At 36.7% G+C, this 17,281-nt stretch overlaps 2 protein-coding genes across 2 annotated transcripts; one reads left to right on the top strand and one right to left on the bottom strand.

Annotated features, from left to right (window-relative positions):
* Window positions 1-1,659: 1,659 nt before the first annotated feature.
* LOC137743695 (uncharacterized) lies at window positions 1,660-7,244 on the bottom strand. The gene is made up of 3 exons (XM_068483628.2): window positions 6,760-7,244; window positions 5,852-6,656; window positions 1,660-2,957 (listed from the first exon to the last, which is right to left on the bottom strand). Exons 1-3 carry the CDS (start codon window positions 7,077-7,079, stop codon window positions 1,917-1,919), a joined length of 2,166 nt encoding a protein of 721 aa, XP_068339729.1. The 5' UTR covers window positions 7,080-7,244; the 3' UTR covers window positions 1,660-1,916.
* Window positions 7,245-14,550: 7,306 nt separating this feature from the next.
* LOC137742094 (non-structural maintenance of chromosomes element 4 homolog A) lies at window positions 14,551-17,106 on the top strand. Its single transcript, XM_068481840.2, has 7 exons — window positions 14,551-14,999; window positions 15,097-15,177; window positions 15,435-15,672; window positions 15,788-15,878; window positions 16,003-16,219; window positions 16,337-16,428; window positions 16,584-17,106. The coding sequence occupies exons 1-7, from the start codon at window positions 14,798-14,800 to the stop codon at window positions 16,830-16,832; spliced, it is 1,170 nt and encodes a 389-aa protein (XP_068337941.1). The 5' UTR covers window positions 14,551-14,797; the 3' UTR covers window positions 16,833-17,106.
* Window positions 17,107-17,281: the final 175 nt, after the last annotated feature.

Genomic DNA, 17,281 nt, shown 5'->3' with positions numbered 1-17,281 from the left:
AATTTATAGGATTATAAATCTCATAAAATATCAAACAATTAATGTCAAAACTATAAAAATATAAATATTAAGAGTAATATAATGAGGTGTACAAAGTCAAGGGACTTTGATTAAACTTTGAATACTATTAAGGTTTTAATAAAAAAATGTTAAGGATTAAGGACCGCATCCAAAGTGATCCCAAAAAAAATATATTTATATTGGGATACATAAATTGTAAAATAAAATGACATATAAATTATAAAGTATTAGAACATATTGAAAATATGTTGAATAATCATGTAATGAGTGTCACAACAAGTCTCTTAAAATTTATCAAAAAAAATTAAAGCAAAATGAAAGTGATTTATTTTCTGTGTAAGTGAGAGTCGTGAGTTAAAGGGTGTCTGGACAAGTCTGGGCACCATAAACCTTTTCTTAATTTTTGAATGTCTAAGATTAATCGGAGCAGTGTTCAGCCGCTTAGCACCTACGCGAGAATTTTTAAAATAGTGCTTATTAACCACATTGCTGCTGCATACAAGAAATCTAACAACTGCGTAAAAACAGAAGGGGAATTAAAGTCGTAGGGATGGCTAAACATGCATCCAACTTTCCTAACTAAATTCATACGCAAATGCCTTGGAATTTCGTCAGGATAGAATCCTGAAACTTCAGAGCAGAAGCACTTGGAAATTCACTTGCAGGCTGCGATTTAATTTCTCAAGAATTTAACCATTCTTGTTGACCAAGTTTTCTGTAATCTACCGTATAATTTTGCCTAGCTCCGTCACTGTAATCCTCCGGATATCATTGTTTTTTTTATTTATTATTATTAGTATTTTATTTATTAATGCCATGACTTCTCTTTTTCATGGGCAGTGATGAAATAATTGGAATCTTTTAAGGCCTAATTAGGTTTGGGATTGGTTTAGGCTGGAAGTTACAAAGTATTGGACCAAAAATAAAGTTGTAGAACAAGCCTGAATTTTTTTTTTTTTTTTTTGGTGAACACACGATATTATCTACACTAAGTGGAAGTGAGCTCAGCCTCACAATGGATTAGCAGATCTTTCACTTACAAGTGAGGGAATACCACTTGACCGTAATACTAAGTGACAACAAACCTGAACTTTTAACATCTTTTTCATGTAACGGTTTTCTTGCCAAACTATCAACCATCATCCGAAGACATGTATGAACAACTCTGATTCTTGATAACATAATATATCAGACAAATTTATATGAAAGTAAAAGTAGTAGAAGCAATGTTTTAAATATCGGTATCAGGAGAAATGTCGATAAGTAAATTTGTGGTAATATCAATGCATCTATCGATATAAGTTGCGTTCAATATCAATATCCACCTATTTGGCAAGGAAATTGTTAATATTATATGATTTGTATTATCTTTCTATATATTTTTTTTAACAAACGATTACTGGATAAAATTGTTAAATGTTAAGAGAGAAGAAGATCAAATCTGCACAAGAGTACATGAGTATTATTGTTTTCCGTCACGTTGCAGTAATGCGTCATTTGCATTTGTATTATCTTTCTCAGTATATTTCTTTAGTATTATCTTAATTTCTTCCCCTGTTTTCGGACGTTTTGGACCCAGCTTATTTCCTATTGCACCAAAAAAGCCCACACTAAAAAAAACAAGAACAATATTGAAACTAGAACGAAAAAGGTCCTCACCGATGATGCTACTCATCAGGATCTGTATGTGCTAAAAGAGATGCCCCAAAACATTCTACAAGTTCACAGCACATCTATCTCTGTCTCTCCCTATCCCTCTCTAGTAATTCTTTTGACCGCTCTTGGGTAAAAGGGTAAAAAGAGACTGTAAAAACCTAGCATTGGCAACAAAACAAGACCAGAAATTAACCCAAACCATGCCAAAAATAATTTACAGCTTACAACAATGGCCGCATTCACCTCCTTGTACGCTTTCTCCGCCTCCCTGTACTCCCCACCTGATCAGCCTCCCCATTCTCTCTCCCTCTCTTCCTCCTCCCCGCTTCTGCCGCCGCAGTCTCCGGCCTCTTCGGTGGCCTCCCTACCCCTCTTCTTCCCCTCCCATTGCTCTCCTGACACCTCCTTCCCCCTCCCCTCCCTCCCCCACTTCCCGTTGAACTCCGCGTCACCCTCTCATTCCTCTCAACCTCCGGCTTCTTCCTACTCCTCATCGTTGGCTTCTTCTTCTTCTTCTCGTCCTCGCTTTCCTCGCTATCATCCTCAGAACCATCCGATGTCTCCTTCTTCACTTCAGTGCTCGGCGAGTTCTGCTTCATTCGCTTCAAGAACCTCGCTGCGCCTTGCTTCTTCCTCCTGTTTTCTTTCTTCTCCTTCTCCGCTTCCAAAGCCTCTAAACCATCATGCGAACTGAGTTCATTGATGCCATACTCATGCGGCTTCGTTGGCTTTGCTGCATTCCTGCCCCTCGTGCTTGTCCCTCTCCGCCCGCCTCTTTCTTGTGTCCTCCGCCTCCTAATTCCCTTGTCCTCAACCTTCACAGATGCAGCACCATCCGCCTTCTTCTCATTCGCCGCTTTTGCTTTCTCTTCAACCTTATCTCCCTTCCTGCTCTTCGCACCGCCTTCTGATAGTGCATTGACAGAACCACGCTTTCCACAAACAACAATGGAAGACTTGGTGGGTTTCTCGAAGGCATCGGGCTCGATCTTGGGAGCTTTGGTTTCGATCTTGGGCACGTTGGATGTTACTGTTCCGGTCGCGGGTTGTGGGTTCGGGAGCTGGTCGTTCATTTCCTTTAGCACAATGGAGCGGAGCTCTTGAGCTGCGTTGTGCTCCGGAGAGTTCTTGCGGAAGAAGACGACGGCGTTGTTGAATAGGAGGAGGAGGTCGCGGAAGAATGGGATGCAATCCTCTGTGTAGAGGCCTTTGTTAATCTTGGATTGAATCACATGCAGGTCCATGTGTTGCCGAATCAAACTTTTGTACCTTTCTGATTCCTGCACAAATATTGTAGGGTTTCTTTAATTAGAAGTTGTACTCAAAACATTTTTATTAGAGCAAACTAGAAACCAAATAAAATAAAGTAATTTTGCCCTCACCAAATCACTTTTTCATTAATAGTTTTAAATTTCGAATTTTCTATAATAAATTAATTAAATCACACTCGTTTAACGGTAACCAAATATCAATTTGGAAAGCAAAAATAGGAAAAAGCGTCTTTGCCCGCTACTTCTTTTTCCTAACTTTTTCCCTTAATTTTCTAGTAAAAACTACTCCACACGCATAACGTAATTGAAATATAATTTTCCAATTGATAATTGGTAGTCAAATAAAAACCAGAAATTTGAGTTTTAAAATATTTTATTCTAAACTAGCTTAACTTATGGAAAAAAGAACTAAATATTTACTAATGAAAATCGAGCACATAACTCTAACCAACTGGCTTGAACTAATTCTTTACATCTCTATATAAAAAATATATGAGAAGTAAAAATGAATATGATTCTTTTAATTTTTAATTGTCGAATCGAATAAACTGAAGAAAAAAAATCAATAACAAAAAATTAACAAGAATATATTAAAAATATAAATGGGTGTGTGCCCGAGACACAAGTAGTTGTGTAAGTATCCTTTGGCTATACGGAAGGGTACCCTAAGTAGTTTTCTAGGGTTTTTTTATTATTATTGGTTTAAAAAGCAAAGGCACGAGACCCGCTAGTGCCCATCACCTGCATTTTTGTGCTTCAGGTAGTTGTACGTTACACGTGTAACATTTCACATGTCGGGCCAACGTCCACTTCGGTGGAGTTTTTTATGTTTTATTTTTGTTTTTATAATAAGTACGGATCAGTTGGGATTGGGAGGAAGAGTTCCTGTGTGTACGCGCGAATGCACGGGACTAAGGTCCACAGGATAAATCCCATCGTTCATAAATTAAACTATCATCGTGTTTTATTAGTATGAGACGTAATAATATCCAACGTCATAATTTTTTCTCTCTAAAATAATTTAAAGTTTGCATATGACACTTTATCGTAATGATAGAAATAATTATACTTATGCATTCTAGCGCGAATTTGATCTCATCGACTCTCTTTCTTTTAATAATTAATAATTTACTATTAACGTTATCTTTATGAAAAAATAATCTATGATCTGTTAAATAAACATAATGTACGATAACTTATAATATTCTCGTACCATACTTATGTTATGTCTTTGTATTATTGGTATATGATAAGACGGTGAACATGTGTCATACAAGTTGTTTTAGCTCTAAGACTTGTTATTACCTATAAACCTAATAAAAATATAAAATACCTAAGAAAAAAACAATAAAAATGAAAAATAACTTTGGAAATTGGGAAGAAAATCAAAGGTAACAAACAAGGTCAAAGAAACTAACACGCCCTCATTGGTACTTTCGTAACGCTTCCTTTAATAATCTCTAAATCTGGGTTGGGTCATTTGATCTGCTTATATCATCATTTTTATACATGCAATATAAATTTTACGCAAATTTAATTGTTTAAAAATTTACTAGCATTTTGCCACACGCATTGTTAGTTTTTTTTTATTGTTTTACTTTTTTATTTGTTGTTTTAGTTTTACTTATTTTGGTATTGTTTTTTTTTTATTAGAATATATTTTGAAAAATAATGAACTTACTAACCACCCTACATAGTTTTTTTTTTTTTTAACTCTAATAAAAGAAGGGCAATTTGAGTATTATGAAAGCTTCACTTTTTTTGCCTTTTCTTTTTATATATAGATATATAGATAGATAATAGCCTCTTGTCACACGCTTATACATTTATAAATAACCCTTTCCTACTAAAAAATTACAAAATTTACTTTTTTTAATTGTATATTTTTTATTAAACATTTATTTAAAAATAAATTGGAAGTCCACCAACCAGCTAGAGGTTTTTTGTTTTTTTTATTTTTTTCTAAGGTTTTAAATTTTAAAATTATTAAAAATAAAAATGTGTTGAGTTACTTTAACTTTTTTAATTCAATCGTAATTTTTTACATTGTTGAGAAACAATTATGGTATTTTAAATGTTTCACCACTTTTAGCTGCTCTCTTTGTCTATAGATTAAATTTCTACATAGAAAATTTACTGTTAATTTACCAAACCACTTGGAATACGTATAATTAATAAACTAAAGTAGTTTAGAGCATATATTTAACCCAAAAAAAAATCCTCTAAATCCTAATTTTAAACTACTTACTGGACCCCACCGGTTAAGGCATATGGTTGTAACCCTTCATCAAAACCTTGACTGAGTTTTCGTCCTCTCCGTAACGCTCATGCGCTGCACGCTAGCTACCATCCTCACCATTCTCAATGTACCGTTTCAAACTGCCTCGATCTTACTCAAGTACCAAAATACAGAAAGGGATCATCTCCGGATTTTTTCTTTTTAATCCATCAAGTTTGAGAATCTCAATCATTGAAATTTGATTCAACAGTTAAGAGTTCACTTTAAAAGTTATAATAACTTTAATCGTTGAATTAAATCTTAATGGTTCGAATCCCTCAATTTCATGAATTAGAAGGAAAGGATCCAGAGCGGATCCCTTTCCCCAAAATACCCCCATTTTACTCCCTCGTATGACCATAACACCCTGACATCATGACGTGTAACGTTCTAACTGGTCCACACCCAAATATCAAAATCTAATCTTGGACCATGAATTAGCACCTCCATTTTCCATCATTTCAGAAGAACTCTTTTTCCCCATCATATTTTTTCAAATCTTAATTATTTTTCCGGATTTTTAAATGTTTTTTTGGGTAATTTATTTGATTTAGATTTTTCCACATTAAGATACAAAATTAAAATTATAAACGTTAAACTTTGTTTTAGGAATATTTGTCAATACCTGACTCCGAAGCCGCCGCTCGAATACGGAGCCGAGCCGATGAGAGCAGATGATCTTGAGGACCTTCATCAACGGCTCAGATTTAACCAGCTTGAGCTGCTTAACCCCTTTGCTGGTGGCGGGAGATACTTCGTCACCCTCGGCCTCTTCGCCGCTGCTGCTCCTACTCCTACTCCTGCTCCCTCCTCCTCCCTCCCCTCCTCTGCCACGATGTCGTTTCCTCTTCGACAAGCTCGCCGAGCTCTGCACGTCGCTGTTCTGCTGCCTCGACGCCGCCGCGCCACCACCTCCTCTTTTTCCCTCCCGCTTCGACTCGCCACCCGATTCCCACAACTCGCTCGACTTGCCGAGCCGACTCGCCTTTGCCGTATCATCGCCGCCTTTTTTGTTGTTGTTTTGATTGTCTTCGTCGTCATCGTCTGCTAGTTTACCGTTAACAGAGCAATCCCGGTCCGGTTCGGACCGGATTTTGGCCCGAATCGGATCTGGTTCGTTTCCGTCCGTTCTGGGCTCCTCCTCCTGCTCCCCCTCCGCCAGTTTCTCCGCCGCGCCGTTTCCTTTCGCATCGCCTCTTTGGCTCGTCGAATTGGACTCGTTGAAGGATCGGTTCTCGCGCTCGTCGGAATTGAAGTCCGAGCCGAAGTCTTCGCCGGAGTTCATTTTTCCGGCGAGGTTCTCCCGCGAACCATCCCGCTGATCGCCTCCGCGGCGTTTGAGATCTTTGCTCGGACGGTTGGCCCCGGCATCCTCCTTCAAGCTCCGCTCCCTCTCCTCCACCAACCTCTTCACCTTCAACTCCAACGACCTGTAAAAAACCACACACAGAGAAGACACACACTCTCAGATCTCAAACCATTAAAACGACAACACCTCACACTCAGATCTCTCGCAAGGGATGCGAAATTTACACGATCGAAACGTCGCGACGGCGGACCTCGCGTCGTAGCTCCTCAACTCGCAGCCTCCGCAGCTCGTCAACCATCGCGCCCAGGCTCCCCGACGAACCGTCGTCGTCGTCTTCCGATACGAACCGTCGCTTGATGTCCGCGAACTTGTCCCTACAGTTGTCAGCACTGAGAAGCGTCGTCGCGGTGGGGGAGCAGCGGCTCCCGACCTCCAAGGCGACGGAGTCCCAACTCTGGGTGCCGTGGCGGTTCACGGCGCAAACTAGCAAGAGCTCCTCTAACGTCCCCCATGGTTGCGCGCTCGTTCCGCGTTCCCTAGCCATGTTCCTCTCATATCACCATTTTTTTTTTTTTTTTGAAATTAGGGTTTTTGGTTTTATACCAATTGGAAAAACAAAATCTTGGAGAAAAAATTTTGACAGTGGATGATGGATGATGGATGATGATGATGATGATGATGATGATGATGATGATGATGATGAATGTACAGATTTATTACGTTTGTTCGTTCGCTTTTATATTTTCAACGAAGTGAACCTTTTTTTTATTTATTTTTATTAATATTTTTTTGGGGGGCTTTGTAAAGCTCGCGCAGCCTCTTTCTCTCTCTCTCTCGCTCCACCACGTTGGGCCTGGACTTATAAGAATACTTTGGGTTTTCCTTGTTTACATCTCAAATTCCGAAATTACCCTTTGGACGTTCTTTCTTTCGAGTCATGGTTATGGTGCTAGTGAAATTCATATCCAAATATACGATCATGTGAATCGATAATCTCAACTGCGATTGTTGAGGTCAAGGTTAAATTGATGTTGGAGAAAGAATAGGTAAGATGGTCGGTTAAGATCTGGTGTACGGCTAGGGTACCCGTTAAGAGAATTAAGAAGGGTTTGGCATAAATGTTGGAAAGTCAGATCATTTATAACTTCATTGAACTTGCATAGCGCCAATAATCAGGAGAGCTAATACGTCATGGTATGTAAACGGCTATTAAGAACAAGATCTAGCAAAGATGAATGTAGATAACGACATATCCTAGAGATTTTGGAACAGTGATCGAAAACAACAAATCGCAATGATTTTGAAATGATGATCATAAACGACAAATCTTGAAGATTATGGTATAACGATGAGAACATGAATGAAACCTCGAGATTTTGGAAGTTAGCGGATGCCAAATATAGCCTAGAACAACATTCTAACTAGGCTTACGAAGGAACTTCCATATAAATGAAGTTTTAGTTAGCAATAATTGATATTTAAACTTCATTAGAAGTTATCTCAAGTTCGGGATTTGATTTTCTGTTAACTACAGTGTTGATATCCTGTTGTGTTATTTTTTGCTGTAAGGATCTCAGCCTAAAGTTTTCAATTAAGTTTTTTACGTGATAGGTGTTGTTGATGCACCATTCATGTATTTATACTTCTGTATTGTCTGATGTCACTTTAAGGTTGAATTATGAAAATGATTGCCTTTTGATAAAATTAAAAATAAACGTAAGCATGAACCAATGTTTATAATTTAATTGCTTAAAAATAATACAAGTAATACACATAAGTTTCTATTTTAGTATTACAAACTAAGGGCGGGCAAATGGGGCTAGTGGGTCCATGCAATTAGCAGCGCTAGGCGGGTCTAAAAATCTGAGGAAACGGGGGGCCCACACATATTGTTGTTAGTCTCTCTCTCAGTTCTTCTCGACTCTCAAACCCAAGTTCGTTTAGGGCAGTCATTAGAATCACAACCTTTCCTTGAATGTTAAAAAAATAATAGTACGATCGTAATCCAATTAGAAATTAAGGGTAATCTAGTAAACTAGTATTAATTTACAACTAGTAATTAACTTGTAATCTTGTCCACTCACACGCTTTTCATTTTACCATGCATTTCCTTATGCATGGTTGACAGGTGTCAAAGTTTTCCTTATTCATGGTTAACAAATGTCAAAATTTTCTAGTGACTCGTTGTATACAGTTATTTGAAATTCATTACATATTACTGAATTGATCCATTTCATATCCACAATAGTCCAACTACATTAATTGGATGCTACTACAATATCATAATTATATTACTTCCTTAATAAATACTTTTTTTTTAAGTAAAATTTATAATACTTGGTAATTCTTGGTGATTTATATTGCTAGGATTTCTCGACATTGAGACATTGTTAGTATTTTTTTTTCCTAGGTTCTTAATTCAGGACAATATTAAGGGTATTATAGTAATTAACCTATAATCTTATCCACTCACACGCTTTTCATTTTACTTTGCATTACCTTATGCATGGTTGACAGGTGTCAAAGTTTTCCTTATGCATGGTTAACAAATGTCAAAATTTTCTAGTGATTCGTTGTATACAGCTATTTGAAATTTATTACACATTACTGAATTGATCGGTTTCATGTCCACTGTAACATCCCACATCGCCCAAGGGAGTGATCCTTATTTGTATATTCTCATCCCTACCTAGCACGAGGCCTTTTGGGAGCTCACTGGCTTCGGGTTCCGTAGGAACTCCGAAGTTAAGCGAGAAGGGGGCTAGAGCAATCCCATGATGGGTGACCCACTGGGAAGTTGCTCGTGAGTTCCCAAAAACAAAACCGTGAGGGAATGGTAAGCCCAAAGCGGACAATATCGTGCTACGGTGGTGGAGCGGGCTCGGAAAGTGATCCGCCCCGAGCCGGGATGTGACAATAGTCCAACTACATTAATTGGATGCTACTACAATATCGTAATTATATTACTTCCTTAATAAGTACTTTTTTAAAGTAAATTTTATAATACTTGGTAATTCTTGGTGATGTATATTGTTAGGATTCCTTGACCTTGAGACATTGTTAGTATTTTTTTTTTCTTAGGCTCTTAACCATGTTTAAAAAAAATGACAATTTGACATTGTACAAATTATACGTTTGTCTTTAGTATATACAAAAAATAAATTATCTAAACTACATTTTAATAAAACACTCGTTGTCAACTAAAATCCTATGAAATTACTAGTTTAACCCTCTAATTAGAATTGCACATGAATAAGAAATATGGGCAAAAATGTAATTCTACTCAACTGAAATAAGGCTGTTTTTTTTTTTTTTTAAGTCTCATATACATGTAATTCTAACATATCTCTAATTAAAAACTAAATAAAATAAAATAAAAAATAAAGCTCTCTCCCCACTCCCACCTTCTCTATCACTGTCTTCCTCTCTCCTTCTACTTCAAAAAACAAAAATAAAAAAAATTTCACACACACTTTGTGTGTGCCCATATGCTAGTATCTAATGAAGTTTGGTTATTTTAGATACAATAAGACTAAGAGAAGGAAGTGGCATTTAAGCAGAAAAGTAAAATATTGGTTACATGCGGGTTAAAATGTATTTTTATGTTAGTATATCTTGAAACTAATTGTTTTGGACTTTTCGAGTTACTCGAGTTAATATAACTTTATATAGGCGGTCAGCTTTAGCGCTCGAGAACATCTTTTTGTAAACCCCTTGGGTTTTCCTTATTTACATTTCAAATTCCAAAATTACCCTTCAGAATTCTTTCTTTGGAATCATGGTTATGGTGCTAGTGAAATTTATATCCAAAGATACAATCATGTGAATCGATAAGGGTAATTCTATTAACACCCCACAATTTTATGAAGACACCCCACACTTAAAATTTGTCACGTGAACTTCCTCTTTTACCTCTATTTGAATTAATGTGAGAAAAAGAAAATCCAACCATCCAATTATTTACCAACAGCCAAATACCTCACACCCATCCACTTACCATGGCACCACATTATCAAAAGTTCATCCTCTTGTTCAAAAGTTCATCTTCTTGTTCGTATGAATTCTCTGTAGTTGATATTTGGCATCAATTGTCAAGACAACTAGTGCTTGTTGGTTTTTATTTTTATTTTTTTTTGGAAACCCCTATTTGAATTAAGGTGAGAAAAAGAAAATCCAACCATCCAATTATTTACTGGCAGCCAACTACCTCACACCCGTCCGCTTACCATGGCACCACATTATCAAAAGTTCATCCTCTTGTTCAAAAGTTCATTTTCTTGTTCGTATGAATTCTCTATAATTGATATATGGCATCAATTGTCAAGACAACTAGTGCTTGTTGATTTTTATTTTTATTTTTTTTAACGATAAAACAAATATAAACCAAGAGATCAAAATTAACCCAATATCCATCAAAATGTTAATATAAATTGCAGTACTTCAACTCCGATACAAAGTAACAAAATATTCGGTTGACACTCTACTTGATCTTCTTCTTGGGCCTCAGCTGGTTGTTGTGGCCACATCTCTTCTTCTTGCAGTTCATTGGCCTTGGATGCAGACGAGGATAGCACTTCCTAAAAATCATCTTCTCCTGATTGTACGTGCGAGCCAAAGCCATCAGAGAAGGCTGGATAATCCCTCCACGGAGCCTCAGCACCAGTTGAAGAGTCAAGTCTTTCTGGATGTTGTAGTCAACTAGGGTTCAACCGTCTTCGAGCTGCTTGCCGGCGAAGATCAGGCCCTGCTGGTCCGGCGAAATGCCCTCCTTGTCCTGGATATTTTTGGTGTTTCATTTTGTTTTTGGGGTGGGGTGGCTTCAGAAATATGAGGGACAAAGTTGAAATTTTTGAGGAATTTTTTGGATGTGGAGTGGATTCATAACATTGTGGGGTGTGTATAAAACAACCCAATCGATAATCTCAACTGCGATTGTTGAGGTCAAGGTTAAATTGATGTTGGACAAAGAAAAGGTAAGATGGTTGCAAGGCCGACCTAGAGAATATGGGGGCCCTAGACGAACCTTCGAATTGGGGCCCCAATATTCTATGATCATATATTGATATGTATAAAAGGAATTCACTAAATACATAAAATAAAAAAAAAATCTATTTCCATGTTAAATATCATTAAAATTAATATCAAAACTCAAAAGAAGATAAATATACAAATATTACACGTCTCATGTATTTAGACGCAAATGTACTAAATGTTTGCAGTCAAGAGTCTAAGATTGAGAGTGAAGAACAATAAAACTTGATTGACGAGTATAATAACTTCAACAACGTCAATTGGTTCTCTTTGTTTTTTTCTAAAATCAACATCACACTAACGAATCGAATATTAAAATAATCCATTGAATAAAAATGTATTGAAAAGCAACATATAAATTCATAGTTTTGATGACCTTAAAGTACAATCTTCAAAACCATGTGATAGTTGATTTAAACATTTGATAGAAATGGAGAGTATGGAAAGTTGAAAGAAAAAAAGATTGCAGGGGGACTTGAGTAAATTGGGAGTTGGACATATGGATTGAGAGTAAATTTGAAAAAGAAGAAAAAAACTGGTGACTAAAAAGGTAGTTCCATGTTTCGAACTCAAGGCCCCAAAAAAAAAGAGAGTTGAACATTTCCACTACACCAACAAATAAATTATGATATTTTTTAGTTTTTTTTGTATTTAATTGTAGGATATAAAAAAAAAAAAAAAATGGGGGCCCTTCCGAAGTGGGGGCCCTAGGCAGGCTCCTACTTGGGCTACCCTGAGGGCCGGCCCTGGATGGTCAGTTATGATTTGGTGTACGGCTAAGATAATTAAGAAGGGTTTGGCATAAATGTTGGAAAGTTAGATCATTTATAACTTCACTGAACTTGCATAGCACCAATAATCGGTTGAGCTAATACGTCATGGTATGTAAACAGCTATTAAGAACAAGATTTGGCAAAGATGAATGTAGATAACGACATATCCTAGAGATTTTGAAACAGTGATCGAAAACGACAATTCGCAATGATTTTGGAATGATGATCATAAATGACAAATCTTGAAGATTATGGTATAACGATGAGAACATGAAAGAAACCTCGAGATTTTGGAAGTTAGCGGATGCCAAATATAGCCTAGAACAAGATTCTAACTAGGTTTACGAAGGAACTCCTATACAAATGAAGGTTTAGTTAGCAATAATTAATATTTAAACTTCATTAGAAGTTATCTCAAGTTAGGGATTTGATTTTCTGTTAACTACAATGTTGATATTGTGTTGTGTTATTTTTTGCTGTAAGGATCTCTACCTAAAGTTTTCAATTAAGTTTTTTACGTGATAGGTGTTGTTGATGCACCATTCATGTATTTATACTTCTGTATTGTCTTATGTCATTTTAAGGTTGAATTATGAAAATGATTGCCTTTTGATAAAATTAAAAATAAACGTAAGCATGAACCAATGTTTATAATTTAATTGCTTAAAAATAATACCAATAATACACATAAGTTTCTATTTTAGTATTACAAACTAGGAGCGGGCAAATGGGATCTGGACCCACGGGTCCGGGGTGGGTCCATGCAATTCAGCTGGGGTCATAATTTCTAAACTCAAAACGGGGCGGGTGGGTCCATGCAATTAGCAGCGCTAGGTGGGTCTAAAAATCTGAGGAAACAGGGGGCCCACACATATTGTTGTCAGCCTCTCTCAATTCTTCTCGACTCTCAAACCCAAATTCGTTTAGGGCAGTCATTAGAATCGCTACCTTTCCTTGAATGTTAAAAAAATAATAGTACTATTGTAATCCAATTACAAATTAAGGGTAATTTAGTAAACTAGTATTAATTTACAACAATATTAAGGGTATTATAGTAATTAACCTGTAATCTTATCCACTCACACACTTTTCATTTTACTTTGCATTACCTTATGCATGGTTGACGACTGTCAAAGTTTTCCTTATGCATGGTTAACAAATGTTAGAATTTTCTAATGATTCGTTGTATACAGTTATTTGAGATTTATTACATGTTACTGAATTGATCCTTTTCATATCCACAATAGTCCAACTACATTAATTCGATGCTACTACAATATCATAATTATATTGCTTCTTTAATAAGTACTTTTTTTTTTAAGTAAAATTTATAATACTTGGTAATTCTTGGTGATTTATATTGCTAGGATTTCTCGACCTTGAGACATTGTTAGTATTTTTTTTCCTAGGCTCTTAACCATGTTTAAAAAAAAAAACATGACAAATTAATATTTTACAAATTATACGTTTGTCTTTAGTATATACAAAAAATAAATTATCTAAACTACATATTATAAAACACTCATTATCAACTAAAATATGGGCAAAAAATGTACATGAATAAGAAATATGGGCAAAAATGTAATTCTACACAACCAAAATTTGGTTTTTTTTTTTAAAGCTTCGCCTACATGTAAGTCTAACATATCTCTAATTAAAAACTAAATAAAAAAAAAAAAAATTTCTCTCCCTACTCCCACATTCTCTATCACTCTCTTCCTTTGTCCTTCTACTTCAAAAACAAAAATAAAAAAATTTCACACACACTTTGTGTGTGCCATATGCTCGTATCTAATGAAGTTTGGTTATTTTAGATGCGATAAGACTAAGAGAAGGAAGTGACATTTAAACAGAAAAGTAAAATATTGGTTACATGGGGGTTAAAATGTATTTTTAATACACATTCATTTTTCAATTTTATCATCAATTACAATACGCATCGTTAAACTATGTCAAAGTATTGTAGTGATTTATCGTATATATGTCAAAGTTTTTTTAGAGATTTGTTGCATCTAGTTATTTGAAAACTTATCATACAACAATGAATTGAGTCATTTCAAATCTACAATTGTATTTTGCACATGAGAGTCACTTTACATTGTTTTGTGCATAATGTCAAGTAGGAGCAATTTTTCGGTAACCAGGAGCACAATTTACTACACGTGTCCTAATACTCATATAAATCCCAAACTCAAAAACGAAATCGAAATCAGTATTTGAGAATTGAGAGTGGAGCGGGAAAGGCACCACCGCCTTTTTAAAAACTGTTCCCAAAAATTCCCGTTTTCAAAATCAACTCAAACATCAATTCAATTCACTGTTCGCACTTTCCTTCCCTAATTTTTTTCAAAAATTTCCAAAACCCCTCTTTCTCTCTCTCTCTCTCATCCGACCTTTCAAATTTAGGGTTTTTCCCTGAGCGTCGAAATCCGTTCGATTCTCCGAGGATTCCGGCGCGATGCCGAAGTCAGCGAAGCGCGAACGGATCGCGAGTCAAACCCGAGGCGTTGACGATGCCGCGCAGCTCAGAGCCGTGAAGCGCGAGAAGGTCAACGCCGGCGACCGAGTGGATGACGAGTCGTCTCGCCCGAGTGAGCAGGACGCCGTTCGGCGGCGGGCGCTCCGGTCCGACTACCTCGCCGTCAAGAACCTCATCAGTGGTATACAATTTGAGCTTATCGCAAATACAAATTATTCTGAATGTAATTAATTTTGAATTTTTAAATGTTAATACTTTTGAAATTTATTTATTTGCAGAGAAAAGAGATGATTTGATGTGCCCGGATTCGGAGAAGTTCGGACTTCTCATCAATGAAGTCGAGAAATTGCATGAGCAAGGTATTTTATTTTATGTTTAATTTTCTGAGAATTCCAAATTCCAAATTTTGAATTTTGAATATCTTTAAAATATATGTTCCTTATAAGAAAAATTATTGCTTTATTTTATTTTTATTATTTTCCATTTTTTTTGTATTGCTGATTACTGAGAAGATTGACTATATTGTGAAGAAAAAAAAAAAAATTTCTGTATTTTTTGAGCTATAATTTTGGTTTCTGATGATAAAATTTGGATTGCCCATTTGGGGATTTTTCAGTTCAGAAGCCAAGGGAACAAGTAGCAGATGCAGAGGCACTGCTGGACATAACTAACACATTGTGGACCTCTGTTAAGTCACAGTCCAGTGCCGGGATTAGCCCGTCCGACTTTGTTACTGCTTTGCTTAATAATTTTAGCCAACCGAGAGGAGGGGATGACCATGTCTCAGTTAATTGGAAGGAAATTGGGTTGGCTGTTTTGCCCATTTTCAAGAATGCTCATGGGTGTTGCACTATGTGAGTTACTTGTTTCCAATGATTGCCCAGTTGTATAAGAATTTTTGTGCGTTGTCGCATTGTTTATACAAGAAACTCTAGTTCACTCATGGTTATGTTATTTTTTTTCTCTTAGGCTTGGACCCATGAGTACTGAGTTGAAGCAAAGGAAGGCTGTGGTTCGCAGTAAACGTGTAAAGCCTACCACAACTGATCGGCCTGATGAGGTAAAGCTAAAATGGTTGTACAGCTGATATAGTTTTGATTTTCATTTGTTTTAGGAACATCTCCTTCAGGTTGTATGGGTGTTTCTGATGTTATTACTCCTTTGTGGTTTATGCCATGGAACAGATAGATGATACTCAGACAGAAGAGAAAACTGATACTGACAAGAACATGTCAACGATATTTGACATTCTAAGAAGGAAAAAGCGGGTTCGACTTGAAGCTTTGATATTAAACAGAAACTCTTTTGCGCAGACGGTGGAGAACTTATTTGCTCTGTCGTTCTTAGTCAAAGATGGCCGGGCTGAATTATCTGTGGATGCAAATGGTTTTCATACTGTTTGTAAGTAGAATATAACAAAGCAAAGATGGCTGGACTGAAATAACCATTCTCTAGTTTACATTTGTGTTTTAATTTCTATGCTTTTGGCTTATTCAGTCATTCTTTCTCTTTTTTCAGCACCTAGGAATGCTCCTTCTGCTGAGGATGTGGCATCACGGAGGGTGACTTACCACCATTTTGTGTTCCGATTTGATTTCAAGGACTGGAAGGTATGTCATAGTGATCGGACGTTGAAATCATCTTGTCATATTATAACTATCAGTGGCCTTCTCTCGGGTCTTGTATTATGTGTACTACTCTCGTATTTACATCCTTTTCATGCTCGATCTTCTGCCCTTAAAAGACATACTTTCTTGCTTTGCAGGTAATGATGGATAGTTTGCCTGTTGGTGAGGAGCTGATGCCTCATAGATCACCCCCAAACACCACACCTGCCTCTCAAGAGGAACAAGCAGCATACGATTCCCAAACAGCCTTACCCACAACCCCGATTCGAAAACTCTCCAGAAACCGTGGTCGGGTTGTGCAGGAAGAATCTATTGTAGAAGAATCCCCTGAAAATGATGATGCTACTGGATCTAACGTCATTCGCAGGTCTAAGCGCAAGCTTTAATTCAGAAATAGATTTTGCCCCAATCACTGCCAGGTTTATGCAGGATTATTTTGTTCAGTTACATGCTGAATATCTGTATGTGTCCAATATTGTATATTTTGGATAGGAAGATTAGAATTCGAGTTAGAAATCTGTCGTGCAGTCGCACTAATTAAGTTAGGTTTTGACACTGCTGTGTGATCAATTATCAGTGTTGGACATTCCGCTACATTCGGATTGTAGGAATGTATGGCTTCTTGTATAACATGTTCCGTAACATTTCGACAGAAGAAAAGAGTGATGGAGTCAATTGTGCATGCGCGTGCGCGGTGATCTTGCGGTGATCTTGGTTGTTCTTGCGTTGCAAGTCTTACAAGTATGAATAACCAAGTGTGGTAATCTTGGTTGTTCCTGCGCTGTGAGTCTTACAAGCATGAATAACAAGATCGTGCCACATGCACGTGTTTATC

This window comes from Pyrus communis, chromosome 11 (assembly GCF_041283825.1).
Source record: "Pyrus communis isolate YQ-2024b chromosome 11, ASM4128382v1, whole genome shotgun sequence".
In the NCBI taxonomy this organism is placed as follows: Eukaryota; Viridiplantae; Streptophyta; class Magnoliopsida; order Rosales; family Rosaceae; genus Pyrus; species Pyrus communis.
The sequence above is the reverse complement of the archived record's forward strand: the minus strand, read 5'-3'. Positions and strand labels throughout refer to the sequence as shown.

Bases quoted from the DNA above. Each gene is read 5' to 3' on its own strand.
- LOC137743695 (XM_068483628.2), bottom strand. From the start codon at position 7,079: ATGGCTAGGGAACGCGGAACGAGCGCGCAACCATGGGGGACGTTAGAG. The intron at 6,657-6,759 runs GTAAATTTCGCA...GGTTTTTTACAG, and splicing joins CGTCGCGACGTTTCGATCGT to GTCGTTGGAGTTGAAGGTGA. The intron at 2,958-5,851 runs GTATTGACAAAT...ATATTTGTGCAG, and splicing joins AGCGGCGGCTTCGGAGTCAG to GAATCAGAAAGGTACAAAAG.
- LOC137742094 (XM_068481840.2), top strand. From the start codon at position 14,798: ATGCCGAAGTCAGCGAAGCGCGAACGGATCGCGAGTCAAACCCGAGGC. The intron at 15,000-15,096 runs GTATACAATTTG...ATTTATTTGCAG, and splicing joins CGTCAAGAACCTCATCAGTG to AGAAAAGAGATGATTTGATG. The intron at 15,879-16,002 runs GTAAAGCTAAAA...GCCATGGAACAG, and splicing joins CAACTGATCGGCCTGATGAG to ATAGATGATACTCAGACAGA.